Source organism: Thamnophis elegans, chromosome 9 (assembly GCF_009769535.1).
Source record: "Thamnophis elegans isolate rThaEle1 chromosome 9, rThaEle1.pri, whole genome shotgun sequence".
Classification (NCBI taxonomy): Eukaryota; Metazoa; Chordata; class Lepidosauria; order Squamata; family Colubridae; genus Thamnophis; species Thamnophis elegans.
The window spans coordinates 73,526,978-73,549,140 of record NC_045549.1 but is presented as its reverse complement, the minus strand read 5'-3'; the positions used below and the strand labels follow the sequence as shown (position 1 = coordinate 73,549,140).

Here is a 22,163-nt window from a genome sequence, read left to right as displayed (position 1 = left end):
TTTTTTCATGAAAAAAATCACGAGTCACACCACCATTAGAAAATGTTAAAAAATTTAACTCTGTGCCTATATTGACTATATATAAGGTGTTTTTCCCCAGCACACCTTACACTATGTTACGGCCACTAATGTGCCGCGGCACAGTGGTTGAAAAACACTGGATAGAGAATCATTGGACTTGGAAAATTTGTACTGTTGATGTAGAATTTTTGGGAAAAAATAAGCATATAATAAAAACATACCATGGGGAACAACTGAAAAAGAACTAAATCCATACATATTGTAGAGGAAGTGAGATTCTTTGAATGTTGAGAATGAGCACTAGAGGGAGCTAAAGGACTAGACAGAATAAAATATTATCAGTAAGTGAATCTTTCATTCAACTGTTTTTAATATGGTCAACGGTGGTACAATTTTTGAGCTACTTAAAAAGTTGTTTGAAAAAAAGACACCAAGATTAACACTAGACCAACAATCAAACAGTAAACACACCGTAAACAAGGAATTATCAACTCAGGCAAACAAACAGTCCCCACCAATGCTGCATGGTAAATAGCTAGGTGTTGTGGGCTGCCAGCAGATTCGGAAAGTGAGGAGGTTGGGGAGAACATGGGCCAGTCCTGGAGTCTGGGGAAGGCTCTGATGAGGGCTCTGTATCAGAGGCGAGAGGGGACCAGGCCGTATTCCAGTTATCAGCTGCCTTCGGAGTCAGACATCCGTGGGGCAGAAGAACAGCTGGAGTGTGCACATGCAAAGTTGCCAGACAATGGGAACAGCTAAAGAATAGGGGTGACTTGGGAGTAAAGCACAGGTGACGGTGAATGGCCCCTCCCACAAGGATAAAGAGGAGCCAAGGGAGGGGAGTTTGCAGGAGACAATTAGTTTAATTCATTAGGTGAAGATCTGTTCCTGACTTCTTACCAAGTAATTGCTGCTACAGCATGGCGTTGGAAGATATCGCCTGGCAGCTCTCCAAGCCTGATAAGGTCTGTAGCTGTGAACTCTCTTGAAAGACCGTTGGCCGGATTTTGCTGGAGAGGAATTTACTTTAAGCTAAATAAATTTAATCAGGATAAAGTCGGCTTCCTGCTGCTGGTGAAGCCTAGGTCAGAACACTAGTATAAACAGAAAGCAAAGCCCCTCAATCCTCCTCCTCCTCCTCCTCCTCCCCCCCACTCCCTTCTAGCACTGATGATATTACCTAGTTGGGTCGTGAAATGCCTGCAAGAAAACAATCAAGCTCAGAGAGCACTAAGGTTTCATAGAAGTGCAGATTGTTTGCATGAAAGCAAATTCAATATTTTAGAAGACATTGTTGAGATAAAATACAGGTAGTCCACATCCTTATGGCCACAACTGAGCCCAACATTTATGTTGCTAAAGTGAGACATTTGCTAAGTGAGTTTTGCCCCATTTTACAACTTGTCTTGCCGCTTTTGTTAAGTGAATCCCGGCCGGTTAAATTAGTAACACGGTTCTATTAATGAATTTGCTTTGCATGTCAGAATGACGAGGAAAATGACCTCGGACACTGCAACTAACCTAAGATGTCAGTAAGTCAGTTATCAAACATCCACTCTACATCACGTGACCCTGGGGATGCTGCAATGGTCATACTGTACAAATGGCCATACGTTTCCATTTTTCAGTGCTGTTGCAACTTCGAATCAACGCGGGTTCTTACTGGTTCGGACCGATTCAGCTAAAACGCTAGTGGTTTGACGGCCTGAGTCGCTGGAATTGGCAATGACCTAAGCCTGCCACGTCCCTGAACTGGTTCTCCTGGCTGCGCCATAGGCGGCGCCATTTTGTTCTTGGCTTCTGTGCGCAGAACAGTGGTGGTTGCAGGTGGTATACCCCGGTACGGGTGTACTTGAGCCTGCCCGGAGCACCAGATATCGTTCCGTACGGTCCTCCCTCCTTGGGCCCCCGCCCAAGCTCCTTACCGGTCTTTTAAGTCTTCAGTGTTTCTGCGCATGGCTCATTCAGTGCCTGTGCAACACTCCGCTGAGCAGCTGGAGCATCATGGAGGCTCACGGAGGTGCTAAGACACATGTGTGCTGCACGCGTCCATGTGGACGTCGCCGGGTGTCCACATGGACCCACCACTGGCGCAGAACAATTTTTATTGTACTGCACATCCGTGCGCTGCGTGCCCACGAGCAAGGCAGCAGTAGTGGCTGCCGGAACCCACCCCTGCTTCAATGGTCACTCTAAAGCCATAGGACCACATCTAGAGGACAGCAGAGGTCGGTTTCTACTGGTTCAAACCAGTTCGGCTGAACCAGTAATGGTTTGGCAGCCTGGGTCTCTGGAACCAGCCGCGAACCAGGCCTGCCACGCCCCCGAACCAGTTCTCCTACGGGGCTGCCATCTTGATTTTCGGTTGTGCGCGTGTGCAGAACAATTATAATTGCACAAATGTAATATTTTCCCCCTTTTTAAACCTTTTTTGCGCACGGACAGACCTATTTTTGTGCAAAAGCCTACGCATGCAAAATATTTGCGCACACCAAACGGGCGGTATTGCCGGGAGCAACCCACTCCATCCAGTTTTGGTCCCCACATTATAAAAAAGATGTTGAGACTCTGGGAAAAATGCAGAGAAGAGCAACTAAGATGATTAAAGGCCTGGAGACAAAAACGTAGGAAGAACGGCTGCAGGATTTGAGTTTGGCTAATCTAAAGAAAAGAAGGACTAGGGGGACATGATAGCATATTCCAATATCTGAGGGGCCTGCCCCAAAGAGGAGGAGTCAAGTCTATTCTCCAAAGCCCCTGAAGGTAGAACTAGAAGCAACGGATGGAAACTAATCAAGGAGAGAAGCAACCTAGAAATTAGGAGAAATTTGCTGACAGTGAGGACAATTAATCAGTGGATCGACTTGCCTCCAGAAGTTGCGGCTGCTCCAGCTTGAAGCTTTTAACAAGAGGTTGGAAAACCATTTGTCTGAAATGGTTGAGGGTTTCCTGCCTGAGAAGGGGGTTGGACTAGAAGACCTCCAAGGTCCCTTCCATCTCTTACTCTGATATGTTTTTTTTCCAAATGGTTTTAAACTGTCAGGAAATATGATATGTAAGGGTTTTAACTTAGTAAAATAGTTCCCGACAGCAGAAAAATTACTTTCTGAGCATGGAAACCGTTACAAATCTTTGGCGTCCCTCCTGAGCCTTTTTTAGATACATGGACTGAAATATTTGTTTGCTAGATATTTCCTTTCTCGTGACAGAGGTCTTGGACAGCTCATGTCACACGGTGGGGGAGGGGATGAAGATGGTGCGATGAATCATGCCCTACTTTGAGTGCCTTCTCGCCCAGGACTTACCAGCCAAATGCTTCGTTTTTCTTTGCTTTGAAAATACAGAATAACAGAGTTAGAAAGGGACCTTGGAGGTCTTCTAGTCCAACCCCCTATTCAGACAGAAAACCCTATGCCATTTCACACAAATGGTTATCCAATATCTTCTTTAAAACCTCCAGTATTGGAGCATTCACAACTTCTGGAGGCAATTGTTCCACTGATTAATTATTCTAACTGCCAGGAAACTTCTCCTCAGTTGTAAGTTGCTTCTCTCTTTGATTAGTTTCCACCCATTGCTTCTTGTCCTGCCCTCAGGTGCTTTGGAGAATAGCTTGACTCCCTTCTTTGTGGCAACCCCTGAGATATTGGAACATTGCTATCATGTCTCCCTAGTCCTTCTTATATATATATAGTTTTCCTATTTTAAAAAAAATGTTTAATAAAATATTCTATACTTTTTCCATTTTGGCCAGGCAATCTTGATGCACCTGGTAGGGAATCAAATCTACTTAAGGGCTACATAGAAATAGATGGGAGCAATTTATCCCAACTGACTTGAAGGATGTGATCTCTCGCATGCGTTCCTGTGCAACATATTGGCAACCTTTCTCCCTTTTTTTCCTCTTCAAACCCTTTCGCTGCCAATGGGTCAGATCTTTGTGATTTGATTGATGTGGCTGCATGGGCTTGAGTAACCGATGAGTTTGCCCTCCACCTGACCCTTTGCAGGGTGTTCTTCTACCTTCACCTGTATCCTTTGAGGCTTCTATTATGTATGAGCATCCTGATTCCGTTGCGTCTTGAATTATTCTACGCAAAGGACCTGCCATTAAAATCTAGAGATGGTTTGTATGATTGTTTACATCAAGGGGAGATATTCACCAGGTTCTGACAGGTTCTGGCGAACCGGTAGCGGAAATTTTGAGTATTCGGAGATTTTGCAGTATCCTTCCCCTGGAGTGGGAAGGAATGGAATTTTGTAGTATCCTTCCCCTTTTGTGGGGAGGGAATGGAGATTTGCAGTATCCTTCCCCTGGAGTGGGAAGGAATGGAAATTTTGTAGTATCCTTCCCCTTTTGTGGGAGGGAATGGAGATTTTGCAGTATCCTTCCCCTGGAGTGTACGGCAAATACGGCAAAATGTACTATTAAAAATACATTGATCAGAGGGTTAAGAATGGTGAAACCAAATGAATAGAATAGAAGGGGAAATAATATAAGGTGAGCGGTATCGATTGATAATTGCTATTAGAAAGAACAGGAAGCTCCTGTTCGCATTGTATTGTGTAAATGTGGTGTACATCTAAGTTTTGTGTCTGTGTATTTTACATGTTTGTTAATTTAAAAAATATATTAAAAAAAATACATTGATCATATTTTTCTGGCAAGATACCTAACAAAATATTTCTGGCTTTTAAATGTAAGTGTTGCTTTATCATTTCTCTAGCCATGTAGGTAGTTTTGTCCAAACTATTTTTGCCTTTGGACATGTTCACCACATATGATAATACCCTGGTATCTGTTTACTAAATACATATCGTATGTTAAAGAAAAAGATATATAAATATTTTTAAATGAATCATTTTAATAATTCAAATTGGTAAATCAAATTATTTTTTTCAAAATTAAAAACCATGATCTCCAGAAACATGTATTAGAATTGCAGCCCTGTTTCTTTCTTTCTTTCTTTCTTTTTTCTTTCTTCTTTTCTTTCTTTCTTTTCTTTCTTCCTTTTCTTTCTTTCTTTTCCTTTCTTATCTTCTTCCTTTCTTTCTTTTCTTTCTTTCTTTCTCTGTCTCTTTCTTTCTTTCTTCTTCTTCTTCCTTCTTCTTTCTTTCCTTTCTTCTTCTTTTCTCTCTTTCTTTCTTCTTTCTTTCTTTCCTTCTTCTTCTTTATTTCCCTTCCTTTCTTCTTCCTTCTTTTTTTCTTTCTCTTTTCTTTCTTTTTTCTTCTTTCTTTTCCTTCCTTTCTTCTTCCTTTCTTCTTCTTTTTTCTTTCTCTTTCTTCCTTCTTTTTCCTTCCTTCTTTCTTTCTTTCTTTCTTCTTCTTTCTTTCCTTTTTCTTTCTTCTTCCTTTCTTCTTTTTTCCTTTTCTTTCTTTTTTCCTTCCTTCCTTTTTATTTCTCCCTTCCTTCTTTCTTTCTTTCATCCTTTCTTTTTCTTTCTCCATCTTTCTATTTTTCTTCTTCCTTCTTTCCTTCCTTCTTCTTTCTTTCTTTCAATTTTCTTCCTTTCTTCTTTTTTCCTCTTTTTCTTTTTCTTCCTTCCCTTTCCTTTCTTCTTTTTATCTCTCTCTCTCTTCTTTCTTTCTGTCTTTTTCTTTCTTTCTTTTTCTTTCTTTCTCTTTTTCCTTAAAAAGCTTTCCCGATAACCCTAAAACACTCATGAAGAAGACCATAATGAAAAAGATCCACATGAAAAAACGGTCCATCACCTTTTGCGACTTTTTTTTCCACTCCATGCCTTTGGCATGGTTGGCTTTGTGGCGCCGCACGCAATCGGCGATGTATTCAATGTTCTTGACCAACGCTCTGGTAACAAGAGCAGCAGCCCTCTGGGTCCCGTATCCGAGGTCCGTTCGTCTCGTTCTCATCCATCCATCGTCTTCTTGAGGGGGTCCCCGTCCCTGATACCCACCGCCTTCTTTCTCTCTTCACGTCCGCATGCTCTGTTGGACTGGCGTGGGCTGGTTGTGACGCCGATTCCGCTCTCCTGCACACTGCAAACTGGTGCAGTTTTCACCCACGTCGTACACAAAGAAGATCTTGGACATGTAATCCAGGATGATCACCCTGGCCCACTGCGGGACGGGCTTAGCTCCGGAGCCACAATAATGAATATTCATTATAATGATGGTTAGCGCCCGTCGATGCGTGATCATTGTCATGTGGCGATGTAATATTTCCCTTAGGATATAAAAATTAGGTCACAAAAAAAATAGAACAAGGGAAATACAGGTTGTTCCCCGCGGACGACGGCAAACCAAGCCCAAATTTCTGTCACTACGTGAGATCTTTGTTAAGTGAATTTTGCCCCGTCTTACGACCTTTCTCGCCACCTTTGTTAAGCGAATCATTGCCCTTGTTCCATTAGGAACGCGGTTTGTTAAGTAAATCTGGTTTTCCCCGTTGAGTCTGCTTGATTGCAGAAGGTCGCCAAAGGGGATCATGTGACACACACACACACACACACGGGCACGGTGGGGCCGTCGTAAATGTGAGTCAGGCATCGAATGTGAATTAGCTGACCGTGGGATGGTGCAGTGGTGGGTTTGCAGGCAGTACACCCCGTGACGGGCATACTGGTGCCTGCGGGAGCACCGGGTTCTGTTCAGATACGGTGCTCCAGGCATAACTCCTCAGCAACAGAAAGGTGGCTCTCAGTTGTGATCCCAAGTCAGAATTACCCGTATTACCTTTATGTGCATGAGTCTGAAAAATACTCATTAAGGAGAGAGAGAGAGACAGAGAGAGACCAGAGAGAGACAGAGAGAGACAGAGACGACAGAGAGAGAGAAAAGAGAAACAGAGAGAGAGGACGTTGGGAGAGACAGAGAAACAGAGAGAGAAACAGAGAGAGAAACAGAGAGAGAGACGTAGAGACGAGAGAGAGAACAGAAGAGAGAGAAAACAAGAGAGACATAGAGAGAGAGAGAAGAAACAGAGAAAGAGAGAGAGAGAATGAATCTTCAAACTACTGTTTCTCCCATTTAGTGGGCTGTCTCCAAAAACAGCCAGGTGCAATCCGATTTGTGTTTTAAAATGTTTTTTTTTTTTTAATTCTACAACATCTTTGTTGAAACGCGTGTCTCGTTTTCATCACAAAAGGGACTGTTTTTGGCCTGTGAGAATGCTTCTGGGACATGGGGGCAAAAGCGGGACACGCGGAGCCTTCCGGAGACCAAAATCATTTTTAGGCAAAGACAGGATACGCGGAGGATTCGGGAGTCCCAAAAACGGGCCTGTTTTTTTGGCCTGCAGAGTGTTTTTGGGAGCTGGGGAGGGCGAAAACCGGGATGCGGGGAGAGGAAAAAACTATATTTTCTCTTGTTTTCCTCCTCTAAATCTAGGTGTGTCCTTATATCCCGGTGCGTCTTTAATCCGAAAAAATACGGCAAATACGTGCAAATACCTACCTATCAAGGGCACGTTGTCGGAAGGAGGCATGCTTTCCGCAACCATGAGCTGGAAGACGGTTAGAGAAAGCAGCCCGTAACCCCCGAGAGAGACTTTTTCTCCCGAGTCTGCAGGAAGGTAGAATCCCAGCGGAGCAAGGAACGATATCAAAGAGACAAGGAAGCAGCAGGTTGAATATATAGAACGAGACTTCCTTTTCAAGATGAGAGTGAAGGTAAACATCTGGATAAGGCTCGGAAGCAGCAGCCGTAAGTAATCACGTTCTTCACAGCTGGCATGCCATGGATCTCCCACTCCACATCCTCTATGAGGTCGGAGAGGTCGCCGGTGTCTAACATGGTGAAGATGTCCACCTGGTCCCCGTTGTAAGTCCAAGAACCAAAGGTCAGGTTGCACTGCTGGCTGTCGAAAGGGAAGTAGGATACGTCCACCACGCAGGAGCTCTTCGTTGATGGCCGGGGCGTCCAAGTGATCTTCCCATCGGACCTCAAGACGATGTTGGTGTTCACCGGTTCAGAAAAGTCCTCATCGGCCCTAAAACAAAAAGACGGAAGAGTACACAGCAATATTAATGACATTTATCTCTTTCACTATTGACATTCATCACAATCTTCTTACAAATATAGAAAACATGGCTGGAGTCCCTTTTGTCTCAATCTTGTTTTGCAAACAACCCTACTCCTTCCGTCTTCCTCCTTCCGGTCGTCAACCTCCTTTCTCTACCTTCTCCATTCCCTCTCCTTCCCCTTTTCTTCTTCCTCTCCCCTTTCCCCCACTCCTCTCCTCCTTGCCCCTCTCCTACTCCCCTCCCTTACTTCCTCTGCTTTACCCTTTCTTCCTTTCCCTCCTTATTCTTCCTCTTTTCTTCTTCCCCTCTCTTTCCCCTCTCGTCCTCCCTTCTTCTCTTTCTTATCCTCTCTCCTCCTCTTAATTCCCCTCCCTTACTTCCTCTGCTTTACCCTTTCTTCCTTTCCCTCCTCATCCTCCCTCCTTTCTTTTCCCCCTCTCTTTCCCCTCTTCTCTTCCTCTTTCCCCTCTTTCCTACTCTTAATTCCCCTCCCTTACTTCCTCTGCTTTACCCTTTCTTCCTTTCCCTCCTCATCCTCCCTCCTTTCTTCTTCCCCTCTCTTTCCCCTCTCCTCCTCCCTTCTTCTCCTCCTTCCTCCCCTCTTTCCTACTCTTAATTCCCCTCCCTTACTTCCTCTGCTTTACCCTTTCTTCCTTTCCCTCCTCATCCTCGCTTCCTTTCTTCTTCCTGTCTTTCCCCTTCTCCTCCTCTCTTCTCCTCCTTCTTACCCTCTTTCCTATTCTTAATTCCCCTCCTTTAACTTCCTCTGCTTAACCCTTCTTCCTTTCCTCCTCTTCCTCTCTCCTTTCTTCTTCCCCTCTCTTCCCCCTCCTCCTTCCCCTCTTCTCCTCCTTCTTACCCTCTTTCCTATTCTTAATTCCCTTCCCTTATTCCCTCTGCTTTACTATTTCTCCCTTTCCCTCCTCATCCTCCCTCCTTTCTTCTTCCCCCCTTCCCCCCTCCCCTCCTCCTCCTCCTTCCCCTCTTTCCTATTCTTAATTCCCCTCCCTTACTTCCTCTGCTTTACCCTTTCTTCCTTTCCCTCCTCATCCTCCCTTCTTTCTTTTCCCCCTCTCTTTCCCCTCTCCTCCTCTCTTCTCCTCCTTCCTCCCCTCTTTCCTACTCTTAATTCCCCTCCCTTACTTCCTCTGCTTTACCCTTTCTTCCTTTCCCTCCTCTTCCTACCTCCTTTCTTCTTCCCCTCTCTTTCCCCCTCCTCTTCTCCTCCTTCTTACCCTCTCTCCCCCGCTTAATTCCCCTCCTTTACTTCCTCTGTTTTTCCCTTTCTTCCTTTCCCTCCTCATCCTCCCTCCTTTCTTCTTCCCCCCTTCCCCCTCTCCTCCTTCTCTCTTCTCCTCCTTTCTTACCCTCTCTCCTTCTCTTAATTCCCTTCCCCTACTTCCTTTGCGTTACCCTTTCTTCCTTTCCCATCTCTTCCTCCCTCCTTTCTGATGTTGCCCTTATTTATTTTCCTTTCTCTAATGGATTCTTGGGATGACCCAATGTTATGAGAAGTGGGATTATCTTGACTAGGAGAGTTGCTGTTGTGGCTCGCCAGTAGCCAGCGGAGCAGGCAGCCGATTCGGAAAGTGAGGAGGTTGGGGAGGAACATGGCTCAGTCCTGGAGTCTGGGGAAGGCCTCTGATGAGGGCTCTGTGTCGGAGGCAGAGAGGGGGCCAGAGCCAATATGCCAGTTATCAGCTGCCTTCGGAGTCAGATATCAGTGAGGCAGAAGAACAGCTGGAGCCTGTTCCCAGAGTGCGCATGCAGAGTTGCCAGACGAAGGGAACAGCTAAAGAACAGGGCTTGACTTGGGAATAAGGCCACAGGTGGACGGTGAATGGCCCCTCCCAGAGGGAATAAAGTTTGCCCTAACCCTCCCATCCCCGCCGTTCTCTGTCCTATATTCTCTTGTTTCTTTAGCTCAGCTGATTGCCGTGTTTCAGCTGAGCTAAACAACAGCTCAGCTCACCGCGCGTGACACCGAGGGCAGTCTTTGAGTGCTGCGCATCATGCGCAAAGCGTGTGTTAGCCATGCATGCGCACAAAGTGCTCTCATAGAACCGGTAGGAAAACATTTGGCATCCCAGACAGACTTACTTGTTGTAGAGTACAATGTCTGGTCTCCATACCAGATTGCTGGGGATCCGGATGGAATCTAATCCATCGTATCTGTCTTTGTCCCACTTGAGATAGGCATCGTGCCACGTCTGGGTATCCACAGGTAGACTGTCAAAATTTGGTTTCTCTCATCCTAGAAGATAATTACAGCCTTAACTTGGAAGGTGTTTATCCGACCTGCCAGAACTTAAATCTCTAAATAAAAAAAGAAATCAATTGCTCCATTTGGTTATTATTGCTCTTAGGTATAATTTTATTAGGCATCAAGTGTATTGCAGACCAGACTGTCTGATACCAGTTTAGGCTGGTGGTTCATCTAGTATTATCTGTGGTCAGTCCATCACTCCAGACTTCCTGATGTTTTCTATCCCTTCAAATTCTCTCCTATTGTGATTGTAGATGATTAAAGGCAGGCTGTGATGGCCCCGGGGGCGTGGCACCTGAAAGGTCAACCAGGCTCAAAAACAGTAACTGTGAGAGGGATTTTTAGAGTCCTAATGGACCAGAGGTGGGTTCCTACCGGTTCGCACCAGTTCGGTAGAACCGGTTCGTCAAATCTACCGAACCGGTTAGAAGAGGTTCCACCAGTGGACCCCGGGGAAGCAGGCCACACCTTCAGAAGAGGTTCCAAAATTTTGAAAACTCACCACTGCCACACACACACACACACACACACAGACCACACAGACTGACACAGAGAGAGAGAGAGAAAGAGAAAGAAAGGAAGAAAGAAAGAAAGAAAGAAAGAAACGAAAAGAAAGAAGAAAGAAAAAGAGTGAGAGAGAGATGAAAGAAAAAGGGACAGAGAGAAAAAGGAAGGAGAGAGAGAGAGAGAGAGAGAGAGAGAAAGAAACACATGGCTGGCAAGCCACTCCCACCAGGTGACATGGCCGGCAAGCCACTCCCACAAAGGAGGCCACACCCACAGAGTAGGTTCCAAAGTTTTTGAAACCCACCACTGTAATGGACCATCACCTAAATATGAGCCAACAGTGTGTCACAGCAGCTAAAAAAAAAAAAGCTAATGCAATTCCATGGTTGTATAAACAGAAAGATAGAATCAGGATCATGAGAAGTATTTATACCATTTATAAAAGACCACACCTGGAATACAGCATCCAGTTTTGGTCACCACATTATAAAAAAAAGATGTTGAGACTTTGGAAAGAGTGCAGAGAAGAGCAAGAAAGAGGATTAGGGGACTGGAGGCTCAAACATATGAAGAACGGTTGCTGGAATCAGAGATGGCTAGTCCAGAGAAAAGGACTAGGGGTGACATGATAGCAATCTTCTAATATCTCAGAGGCTGCCACAAAGAAGAGGGAGTCAACCTCTCCTCCAAAGCACCTGAGAGGCAGAACAAGAAGCAATGGGTGGAAACTAAGAAGCAACTTAGAACTAAGAACAAATTTCTTGACAGAACAATTAACCAGTGGAACAACTTCCCTCCAGAAGTTGTGAATGCCCCAAACTGGAAGTCTTTAAGAAGATGTTGGATAGTCATTTGTCTGAAGTCATGTAGGGTTTCCTGCCTGAGCAGGGGGTTGGACTAGAAGACCTCCAAGGTCCCTTCCTACACTGTTAATTCTGTATATAACTTCTTAAATTCCAACAAGATCTGAATTGGAAAGTTCAAAACGTTTATGGTTCTGCCTACATTATTTCGATGCTTACCATATCTTTGATTTGGGAAAGCGTGATCTGAAGGGTAACATTCAGAACCATATCTGTATCTTCCACAGGCCGGAGAGCATTGGAGTAGTCTTTAAACAGCTCATTAAACAGCCTCTGAGCATATTTTCCTTGGGCCGCATCGGTGCCTGGGTGGAGCCAAATTTAAATTGTTCAAAACAGATGTTTGGAAAAAGACACGTGCAAACAATTGTTGTGTTCAGGGGAATTGACCGGCAGCAAGATGGAAAAATTCAGGGAATTGTGGGCTTCAAATTTTTTTACTCTCAGTTCGGTGGGTGTGGTGTGGCTTGGTGGGCGTGGCTTGGACATGGCAGGGAAAGGATACTGTAAAATCTCCATTCCCACCCCACTCCAGGGGAAGGATACTGCAAAATCCCCATTCCCTCCTGATCCGCTGGAACTCGGGAGGCAGAGAATAGATGGGGGCGTGGCCAGCCAGAAGTGGTATTTACCAGTTCTCCAAACTACGCAAATTTTCTGCTGCCGGTTCTCCAGAACTGGTCAGAACCTGCTGAATACCACCTCTGGATCCTCACTTACGACTATAATTCCCAGATACCCATGGTCACGGATCCAAATTCAGATGCTCAGCAATTGGCTCATATTTATGGCCCATTGCAGTGTCTGGGGGTCATGTGTTCCACTTTTGCGACCTTCTGACAAAGAAAGTCAATGGGGAAGCCAGATTCACTTAACAACAGGGTTACCAGTTTAACAACTATGCCTTTATTATTTCAGACAGATGAAAGTGCAATAAAAAAATATTAGAATGTGCTGAGATGGATAGATTGACACTTAAAATAAAAGAAAAGGAAAAAACAGAATACTTTTTAACATGGGATGCAGTGGTGGGTTGTTAACCAGTTTACTACTGGTTTGCTCGCGCACGCATGCGCAGAAGCGTCAGTGTGGGTGGGCGGAGCCTCTCACCGCTGCTACTACTGGTTTGGCCAAACTGGGAGCAACCCACCTCTGATGGGATATATTTTACCAGTGGTTAACTAACAAAAACAGAGGTTAGAATTTAAAAAGAATTCAAAGAGAATAATAAAAATTTGCATGGAAAATTTTGCAAGATGGACAATTTAATTGTTTTATTATTTAAGATTAATATTGATGTGTTTATTAAGATTACTAGTACGATTATGGTTATCGTAGTACCTTTATTTAAAATTATGCCCAGACAAATACGCTGTTCAAATAGACATGGAATTTATGTTTTTAAAGAAAAAAAATATACCAATAAAGATATATTTAAAAAAAAAACCTGCACTGATTCACTTAAAGATGGTGGCAATGAAATGGAGCAACATTCATTTAACTTAACTGCACCAATTCACTTAACAGAAAGAAAGTTCCTGAAGGGGAGCTTAACTCCCCTTAACAAATGTTTCACTTAGCAACATAAAATGTTGGGCTCAATTTGGGGTCGTAACTCAAGGATTAAGACCAGGGGAGACATGATAGCAGTCTTCTAATACTTGAGGGGATGCCACAGAGAGGAGGGGGTGAAGTATTTTCCAAGGTACCCAAAGGCCAGAGAAGGAATAATGGATGGAAACTGACCAAGGAGAGATTCAACCTGGAAATAAGGAGGAATTTCCTGACAGTGAGAACAATCAACCCATGGAACAGAAGTTGCCTTCGGAAGTTGTGAGAGCTTCATCACTGGAAGCTTTCAAGAAGAGACTGGACTGTCAGAAATGGTATAGGGTCTCCTGATTGGGTGGAGGGCTGGACTAGATGACCTACAAGGTCCCTTCCAACTCTTTTAGTCTGTTATTATTCTGTTATTCAGAAGTTGTGGGAGCTTCATCCCTGGAAGCTTTCAAGAAGAGACTGGACTGCATCTGTCAGAAATGGCGTAGGGTCTCCCGATTGGGTGGAGGGCTGGACTTGACGACCTACAAGGTCCTTTCCAATTCTGACTGTACAAAATAATTGGTTCCTTCTGGAAGCTACGATTCCCACTGATCTATAAAGTGACTGATAGCACTGCAGTGAATCAATTTGGTGCTCGCTTTTCTCCCCGTTGTTCCTCCGGCTGCCAAAAATTCCCTACTTACCTTGAAGCATTCTTGCTGTGAAAACCACAAGCGAGAAAATGCCAATAGCCCTCATGGCAGAGACGGACACAAATTACGACGCTTTACCAGTGACGAGATCCATTATTCTGCTTTGCAAAGCCAGCACAATCTGCAGCAAGATTGGCCGGGCTTCCGTAGGATCGGTTTGTATTTTTTCGTCTTGTGATCTTGCTTGCCTTCTGCCAGGTAACTTGAGAACGAGCCACCCAAAGGAACAAATAGAAGGGGATGGGGATGAAACCAGCCACGGGAGTTCAGCTCAGCGCTCACATTTCTCCCGGTTCCTAGAATTACATGCGCGCACTCTCCCGTGGAAGGCGTCCCCACAGTTGTGTAGGGAGTTAACACCCACCCCTTCTTCTCCTAGAAAAATGAAATATTCTAGTGTGGGAAGTTATCCAGCCCTCTCCCAGAAAAAAATGAAATATCCTAGGAAATATTGAAAAGGCAGAATATTTCTCTGGATGTGAAAAGAAAGAAACACGCTTTAAAACACAGAATAGTTGCCTGTAGCTTCCTGCCCAACCCCACTTTGTCAATAGGCCATTGAGAAGGCCAGGCTTAGCCCACTTTACATAATAAAGACTTCTCCGCTGCAGCTGCAGGGGGAAGGGATATTGGAACGTTACTCAATTCTCCACATGGCATCTGAGAACTCATCTATACCCGGATTCAAAACAGCCTAGAGAGTAGCCCCCTGCATGTCACCGTGGGAGTCTGACAACCAATCAGAATACATTTCTTACACAGGAACAGGAAACAGAGAGGTGGGACTAAACAGGGTATAAAAAGCCTAGCAAGCCCCTCCTTCAGCCCTTCTCTTCTTCTCCACCAACATTGAAGCATGTGATCACCTTTTCTGCTCAGGGCTCAAGTCATGCGGCCCCGTCCAACAATAAACCATCTTTCCAAGCAGCCTCCATGTCTCCAGTGTCTTCTTCCCCACTTGGAGCGGAACCCAGAAGGACATTTCTTTCAACACTAGGAATTATTTAAAAAGGCAGAATATTATATTTCACCCTGGATGAGAAATGGGGAAACGTGTTTTTTAGGCAGGAAACAGACTCACTTTTAATAACCCCACCCTCTTCAATAGCACAAACAGCAGATGTCAGCCCCTTAAGAGACAGAGAGATAGCTAGGTCTTGGTAATTGCAAATTGTGTCCCATCCATCGCAACTGCATGGACAATGTTCCTCCAGGCCTTCCTGTCCATCCTCGGGAGTCCATTTAAGCTCACGCTTAAAGGGCTGATTATAGTGGAATTCGTCTTGAGGCATTTTTCCCAGAATCTGTATTTTGGGTATCTTCTTGTTGTTAGTTATATAGTCGTGCCCAACCCATCGCGACCCCATGGATGTTCCTCCAGGCCTTCCTGTCCTCTACCATCCTCTGGAGTCCATTTAAGCTCACACCGGCTGCTTCGGTGACTCCATCCAGCCACCTCCTTCTCTGCCGTCCCCTTCTTCTTCTTTTGCCCTCCGTCTTCCCAACATGAGGCTCTTCTCCAGTGAGTCCTTCCTTCTCATTAGGTGGCCAAAGTCCTTGAGTTTCCTCTTCAGGATCCGGCCTTCTAAAGAGCAGTCAGGATTGATCTCTAGGGCTGACCGGTTGGATGGCCTTGCAGTCCAAGGGACTCAATGCAGGAGTCTTCTCCAGCCCCAGAGTTCAAAGGCCTCCATTCTTTGGTGCTCAGCCTTCCTTATGCTCCAACCTTGACAGCCATCCATTGCAACTGGGTATACCACAGCCTTGACTAGACGCACTTTTGCCATTAGCTTTCCTCCCCAGGAGCGTCTTAATTTCTTGGCTGCTATGTCTATTCATAGGCAAATGCCCGCAATCCAAGATCCAACAAAGATAGCATTAGCCCTCTACCCATCTAGCAACAGGACTCACCACCTGGGAAGAGAGCCGAGGTGGTGCAGTGGTTAAATGCAGCACTGCAGGCTACTTCAGCTGACTTCTGCAGTTCAGCTGTTCAAATCTCACCGGCTCAGGGTTGACTCAGCCTTCCATCCTTCCGAGGTGGGTAAAATGAGGACCCGGATTGTTGTTGGGGGCAATATAGCAATAGCAATAGCAGTAGACTTATATACCGCTTCATAGGCCTTTCAGGCCTCTCTAAGCGGTTTACAGAGAGTCAGCATATTGCCCCCAACAATCTGGGTCCTCATTTTACCCACCTCAGAAGGATGGAAGGCTGAGTCAACCCTGAGCTGGTGAGATTTGAACCGCTGAACTGCTGATCTAGCAGTAGCCTGCAGTGCTGCATTTAACCACTGCGCCACCTTGGCTCCTAACTGCGCCACCTTGGCTCCTAACTGCGCCACCTTGGCTCCTAAATATGCTGACTCTGTAAACCGCTTAGAGAGGGCTAAAAGCCCTATGAAGCGGTATTTAAGTCTAACTGCTAAGATTACATCACCCAGCAAGGCTCAACCAAGCTGGGACTCAAAACACAACCTAGGTGGTTACCCCTGCATGGAAGTCTGATTGGAGATAGATAATGTTGTATATTGGTTATCTCCAGCTTACAACACTCCTTTCAACAGTTCCAAGAAGGTTCCACACCCATATGCACCACTCAGGTGACCCTGATGATCTCCAGGTGACTTTAACAACCCGCTAAAGGTGAAGAAGCTTCTTCGGTGAGAAGCAAGCACCTTGGGGATAACCACCTTGACTATCTCCCTAAATCTTAGTAGCTGCCAAACTGAATGCATGTGTAGGAATGCAGTTTTCCTGTGCTATCCCATGCCCGTCTTCCATTTCAGTTGCCAGGCATGGAGAAAATGAACCAGAGAATCCCAAGGGAGATGATGAAATGTTAAATTTTATATATTGAGCAATAGCAGAGAGAGCGACAAGAGTAAAAAGCTTTAGAAATTAAAATCTCGATACCATTGAAGTTTTAGATATACTTTATTCAGCATTACAAAATCCATTTGTAGCAAAGAAGAAAATTCATTGAGCAAAACATTAAAATGCAGGAACAGTATTCCAAATACATTTGGGGTTCTATCTATAGGCAAATACATTATATAAAATACAATCGCTAGTCCTTTCCCTTCTCAAATTAAGGAACCAAAGAAGACTTTAATCCCTTCTGTTGAGGGGAACACAGTAGTGCTTGCTTGGGCAATGTAAGAGTATTAAAAAAAACTGAGCTCAGTAAATGCATATACACCACTCCCACACTTCATGGTTACATGGCTTTTCCCTAGGAAATTTAAAAACTTATGCTAGTCACGACAAAGGCGTGAATTTCAGCACAGCATGCAAAATTTCAGACCCAAGATGGAGACTATTGTTTCAATATGAAATTGGAAAAGTTATGACTGTCTCCCTAGAAAAAACAGTCTCCCTAGAAAACAGTCTTATGAAAGTTTGATTCCAAAATACCATCATATACACACACCGGAATGTATGTATATATATGTACTCTTATCTTACCTTATCTATCTAATCTATCTCATCTATCTATCTATCTCATCTATCTCATCTATCTATCTACCTACCTAATCTATTTATCTAATCTAGCTAAAGTGCTGTGTGTGTTTGTGTGTTCCAGAATAACTCTGGAACGCGAGAGCAATTCCAACCAAACTTGGTACACAGATGACTTCCACTCTGGAAACAAATATGGTAGGGGGGGCGAGACCCTCCGGGTGTGTGTTCTGTTAAGATACAGCCTGTTGTGCCTTAAAATGGCTTCTACTGTACAGGGCAGTGGAGTTGCCATGCTAATGGCTTCACAGTACTCCACAAGGGGGCTCTCTCTGTTAAGGGGGAAAATCTAACATTAAAACTTAGGTTTGGTCCAGACATTTTCACTCTATCAATACCCGGGCAAGACCGGGTTATCGGCTCTTAAGTTATTAAAAGAATTAAGCGCAGTCCATAGGAAGACAAACTTTGTAGGAAAGCCAATACAATTTTGACTTTTAAAATTGGCCAGCAACTACTGGCCTTGCCTGAAGTGGTCTGCATGGCCACCTGGCCAAATGGAGAATAATCGTCTCTGGGAAGTGGGAGCACACTGCATGTGCGAGAGAACCCAGCCAGAAAGAGTGTATGCGATACCGTTGTGCCGGGAGATCCAGTCTTCTCAGGGCGTCGTAAAAAACTTCCATGAACCTCAGTTTGCACAGCAAGTGCCAGTCGTCATACAGGAAGAGAGGTCCTTCACCGTGAGGCCGCACCGCCAAATAATTTTTAACTGCCAGTACAGGACAAAGTGAAGGTTGCTCAGAGGATCTCAACCAGTACGTGAAGCGCCCTGCGCCCATCTGAGGAGCCGCTATACGAAGCCCGACACGGTTTTCCTCCACTTCAATGTCATCCAAGCAAAGGAGGTCTGGATAGAAAGTTGTGCAGGACTTAGCCACCACCTCTTTAGGGCGCAGCGCTGCGTGGAAAGACAGCAAAAACACCGCCCGGAACATCAGGCACTCGTAGAAAGACGCGCAGACTCCTTCGAGGGCGTCCAGCAACGACTCCAGGATATCCAAGGTCACCGGGAGTGGAGGTTCTCGCTGCCACTGTATCCCGGCGATCATGCGGGATGTGAATAAGTCTTGAAGCGGATCCTGGAAATGGAAAGTCTGGGATAGGTAGGAAAGGCCGGACAGGTAGGAGAGTATCCTGGGCGCGGCGACACCTTCCGCATCCAGAGAGAGCAGAAAGCCTCTGATCTGGTATCCTGGGATGGGCCACATGGAGGGGAAGCGGTCAGTTTCTCGGTAGGCAATGAACAGCAGCAAGCCCCCATTGTACATCTTCCAAATCGTGGGGTGCCCTGACCTCTCCACTAGGCGCAGGGCCCGTATAGACCACCGGGCTACATCATGGGGCAGGGAACCACGGGAGGCTTCGTCTCTAGTACCCCATTCGCCTAGAAAGAAGGAAAAAAATGAAACCATCAGCCACTATTCACATAGAGCAACATTTTGAAAGCCTAGAAACTGAGGGTTTGCGATATTGGCTCTAACAAGCTAGTGCACACACACTTACGTACAATTTGAAATGGCAGCCAAGGCCTCTTAAATATACACTTTTATTGTCAGGAAGATTTGCCAGCCGTTCCCCCAATCGTTCCTTACCTATTGCTAACCTAGGAATAAAATTTTTCTCTAAATAAATCAATGCAATAGCACTTATATACCACTTTACAGCCCTCTTTCATCTGTTTACAGAGTCAGCCTCTTGCCCCCAACAATTTGGAACCTTATTTCATCCACCTCTGAAGGATGGAAGGCTGAGTCAAGGTAGTAAAAGAAATATTTCCTGCATCTAAAAGAGCCCAGGTGGCGCAGTGGTTAGGGTGCAGTACTGCAGGCCACTTCAGCTGACTGTTATCTGCAGTTCAGCGGTTCTAATCTCACCTGCTCAAGGTTGACTCAGCCTTCCATCCTTCCAAGGTGGGTGAAATGAGGACCCAGACTGTGGGGGCGATATGCTGACTCTGTAAACCGCTTAGAGCAGTGTTTTTCAACCACTGTGCCGCGGCACACTAGTGTGCCGTGACATAGTGTAAGGTGTGCCGTGGGAAAAACACTTTATATATAGTCAATATAGGCACAGAGTTACATTTTTTTAACATTTTCTAATGGTGGTGTGCCTCGTGATTTTTTCATGAAAAAAGTGTGCCTCTGCACAAAAAGGTTGAAAAACACTGGCTTAGAGAAGCCCTATGAAGCTGTATAAGTCTAACTGCTATTGCTATCTTTTAAAAATTAGAACTCAACTCCCCCTGCTGCAACTGGGTTGCAAAACCATTAGAATAGAATTCTTTATTGGCCAAGTGTGATTGGCCACACAAGGAATTTGTCCTTGGTGCATATACTCAGTGTAAATAAAGAAAACAGAATACATTCAAGAATCATAAGATATAATAGTGAGTTATAGGTTACTAATAAGCAATCAAATTATACTAGGAAACAAAATATAAAATTTAAAGATACAAGCAACATGGTTAGTCATAAGTGGAAAGAGATAGGTACTAGGAAGGAAGAGAATAGCAATACAGTCTTAGTAGATAATTTGATACGTGTTGTGGGAATTAGATGTTTAGCAGAGTGATGGCATTGGGGGAAAACTGTCCTTGTGTCTAGTTAAGAGGCCATTTGCAGTTACATTCCCATGCAATGCAGCACAGTAAAAGCAGGGTGTGCTTTAAAAGAGGGGCCTCCAACCTTGGCAGCTAAGCCTGGTGGACTTGCAACTCCCAGAATTCCCCAGCCAGCTTTACCAATCTACCAGGCTTAACCTTGCAAAGCTGGAGGCCACTGCTTTAAAGCTTACTTGGGGGGGGGGGGGGGGAGGACCAGTGTAGGAAGTTATCACCCAGCCCTCTCCCAGAAAAATGAAATATCCTAGGAAATATTGAAAGGGCAGAATATTTCTCTGGATGTGAAAAGAAACATGTTTTTAAAAGACAGAATAGCTTCCTGTCCATCCCCCTTTGTCAATGAGCCATTAAAGCCTGAGCTAGTCTACTTTACATAATAAAGAGTTCTCCCCTTCAGCTCCAGAGTGAGGGGATTAAGGCATAACCCAACCGCCACATGGCATCTGAGAACTCAACCAAACCCGGATTCAAAACGCAGCCTAGAGAGACCAAGCCATGTGGTCCTGCCCACTAATAAACCATCTTTCCAAGCAGCCTCCATGTCTCCAGTGTCTTTTTCCCCACTTGGAGCCGAACCCAAAAGGACATTTCTTCCAACACCAGCATGGAAAGTCCATGCAGTGCAAACAATGCCCCCCCCCCGCCCCCAGCAATCATTGGACCTACCTGGTTTTTAAATTGCTTAAGTTAAATTTAAATTATGTTTATTTATCAAACTTACATTGCGACTCCCCAAAAGGGACTTTTCGCACTGCTGGGTCTGCAGCCGAAAAGGGGAGCGAGATTTAAGCAAAACACGCATATAAAGGGCATTCTTAAGAAACACGTGTGTCCCCTCGAGGTCAATAAGGATCAGGCAACCCATAGGGGATCGAAAATAAAAAAGCTTTCGACCTTAGTCCCAAGCCCCCAGTTCTCGGCAACAAATTGCATCTCTCTCTCTCTCTCACACACACACACACACAAACACACGAGATCACAAACAGCACGTTCAGACGAAGATCTCCCAGCGCTGTGAAAAAGCGCAGGCAGCCGAAAAGCCACGTGCGGTTTTCCCTCCAGCCCTCGGTGCGCAAGCGCATTAGAGGAAAACAGGCAAACAGCTTCGCGCTTGCGCCCGGAAAAAGGGGGGGGAAAAAACCCAGTTCGCCCTCAGCACGCATGCTCGTAACTTTCAAAGAAACGAGGGAAAACGGTCCCTTCCCCTCGGCACGCGCCGCTTTCTGCGCATGCCCAAAACAGAACCGATCCCTTTCTTCCCACCCCGCCACTTACCGTCGTCGGGGAGACCGCGGTATCCTCTCGTTTCCTCAGCGGGAGGTAAATCCTCAGCCGTTGGGGTTTTTTCCGGCGCAGCAGCCGCTTCTGAGCCGCCTTCCCAAGTCTCGGCTCGGTGAGGCGAGTCGACGGACGAAGCCTCGTCCGGGGCGTCGGGAGGAGCGGAGAGCGTATCCCGCAGGAATCCGAAGTCCGGCTCCCTAGCGAGGAGCAGCAGTATGTCCCAGAAGCAGCAATTGATGTCTCGGGGCCTGGAAATGAAGGTGCTGAGGAGGCTCATTTTCACACCGGGCGTCTCCGAACCGAGCAGCGATGTCTCCTCCGACTGAGGTGAGTTGTGAGGCCCCGAGTGCGGCCCTTTTATAGGCAAGACGGTGGGATTTCCTGGGAGCCAATGAGCGATCGGGTGTGTCCTTAGCGTGTTCTGATTGGCTCCTCTTTGAAATGGACATGCCACTTGCTTTGGGTGTACGTGGGGTCGGCTTAAGAGGCGCGAAATTCAAAACAGTTCAAGGCTAATTGAGGGGTACTTTAGATAAGAGGCCGACGTCCGCTCATGTGATTAAAGATTAGGAATGTTGCTGATAACGAAGTTGACGAAACAACTATTGAAAGAAGCTGGGCCCTTGCCTGTAAAATCACCCACTCCACTAAATGGTTAAAAACAAGCAAATAAATCCTTTTTTAATTGATTTTTAAAAAAAGCCTTACCAAAGGCCCTTGTAAAAAAAATGGAGCCCAAGTTAATTTGGTTAGGCCTCTAAAGATATTTCCTCCTCCAAATTCTGCTTAGGTGAGAAATTGGAGGATTCATTTATAGTTCATTCTTGGATGAGAAGCAAAAT

The 22,163-nt window shown here is 45.3% G+C and overlaps 1 protein-coding gene across 1 annotated transcript; it reads right to left on the bottom strand.

Annotated features, from left to right (window-relative positions):
* Positions 1–934: 934 nt before the first annotated feature.
* On the bottom strand, positions 935–21,598 carry CHRNA9 (cholinergic receptor nicotinic alpha 9 subunit). The gene is given in 14 exon segments (XM_032223677.1): positions 935–1,031; positions 5,661–5,833; positions 5,835–5,983; positions 5,986–6,189; positions 6,192–6,206; positions 7,436–7,586; positions 7,588–7,674; positions 7,676–7,970; positions 10,105–10,219; positions 10,222–10,258; positions 11,800–11,945; positions 17,885–17,949; positions 17,994–18,804; positions 21,316–21,598. Coding segments are annotated over 14 exon segments (2,628 nt in total).
* Between the last annotated feature and the right edge of the window lie 565 nt (positions 21,599–22,163).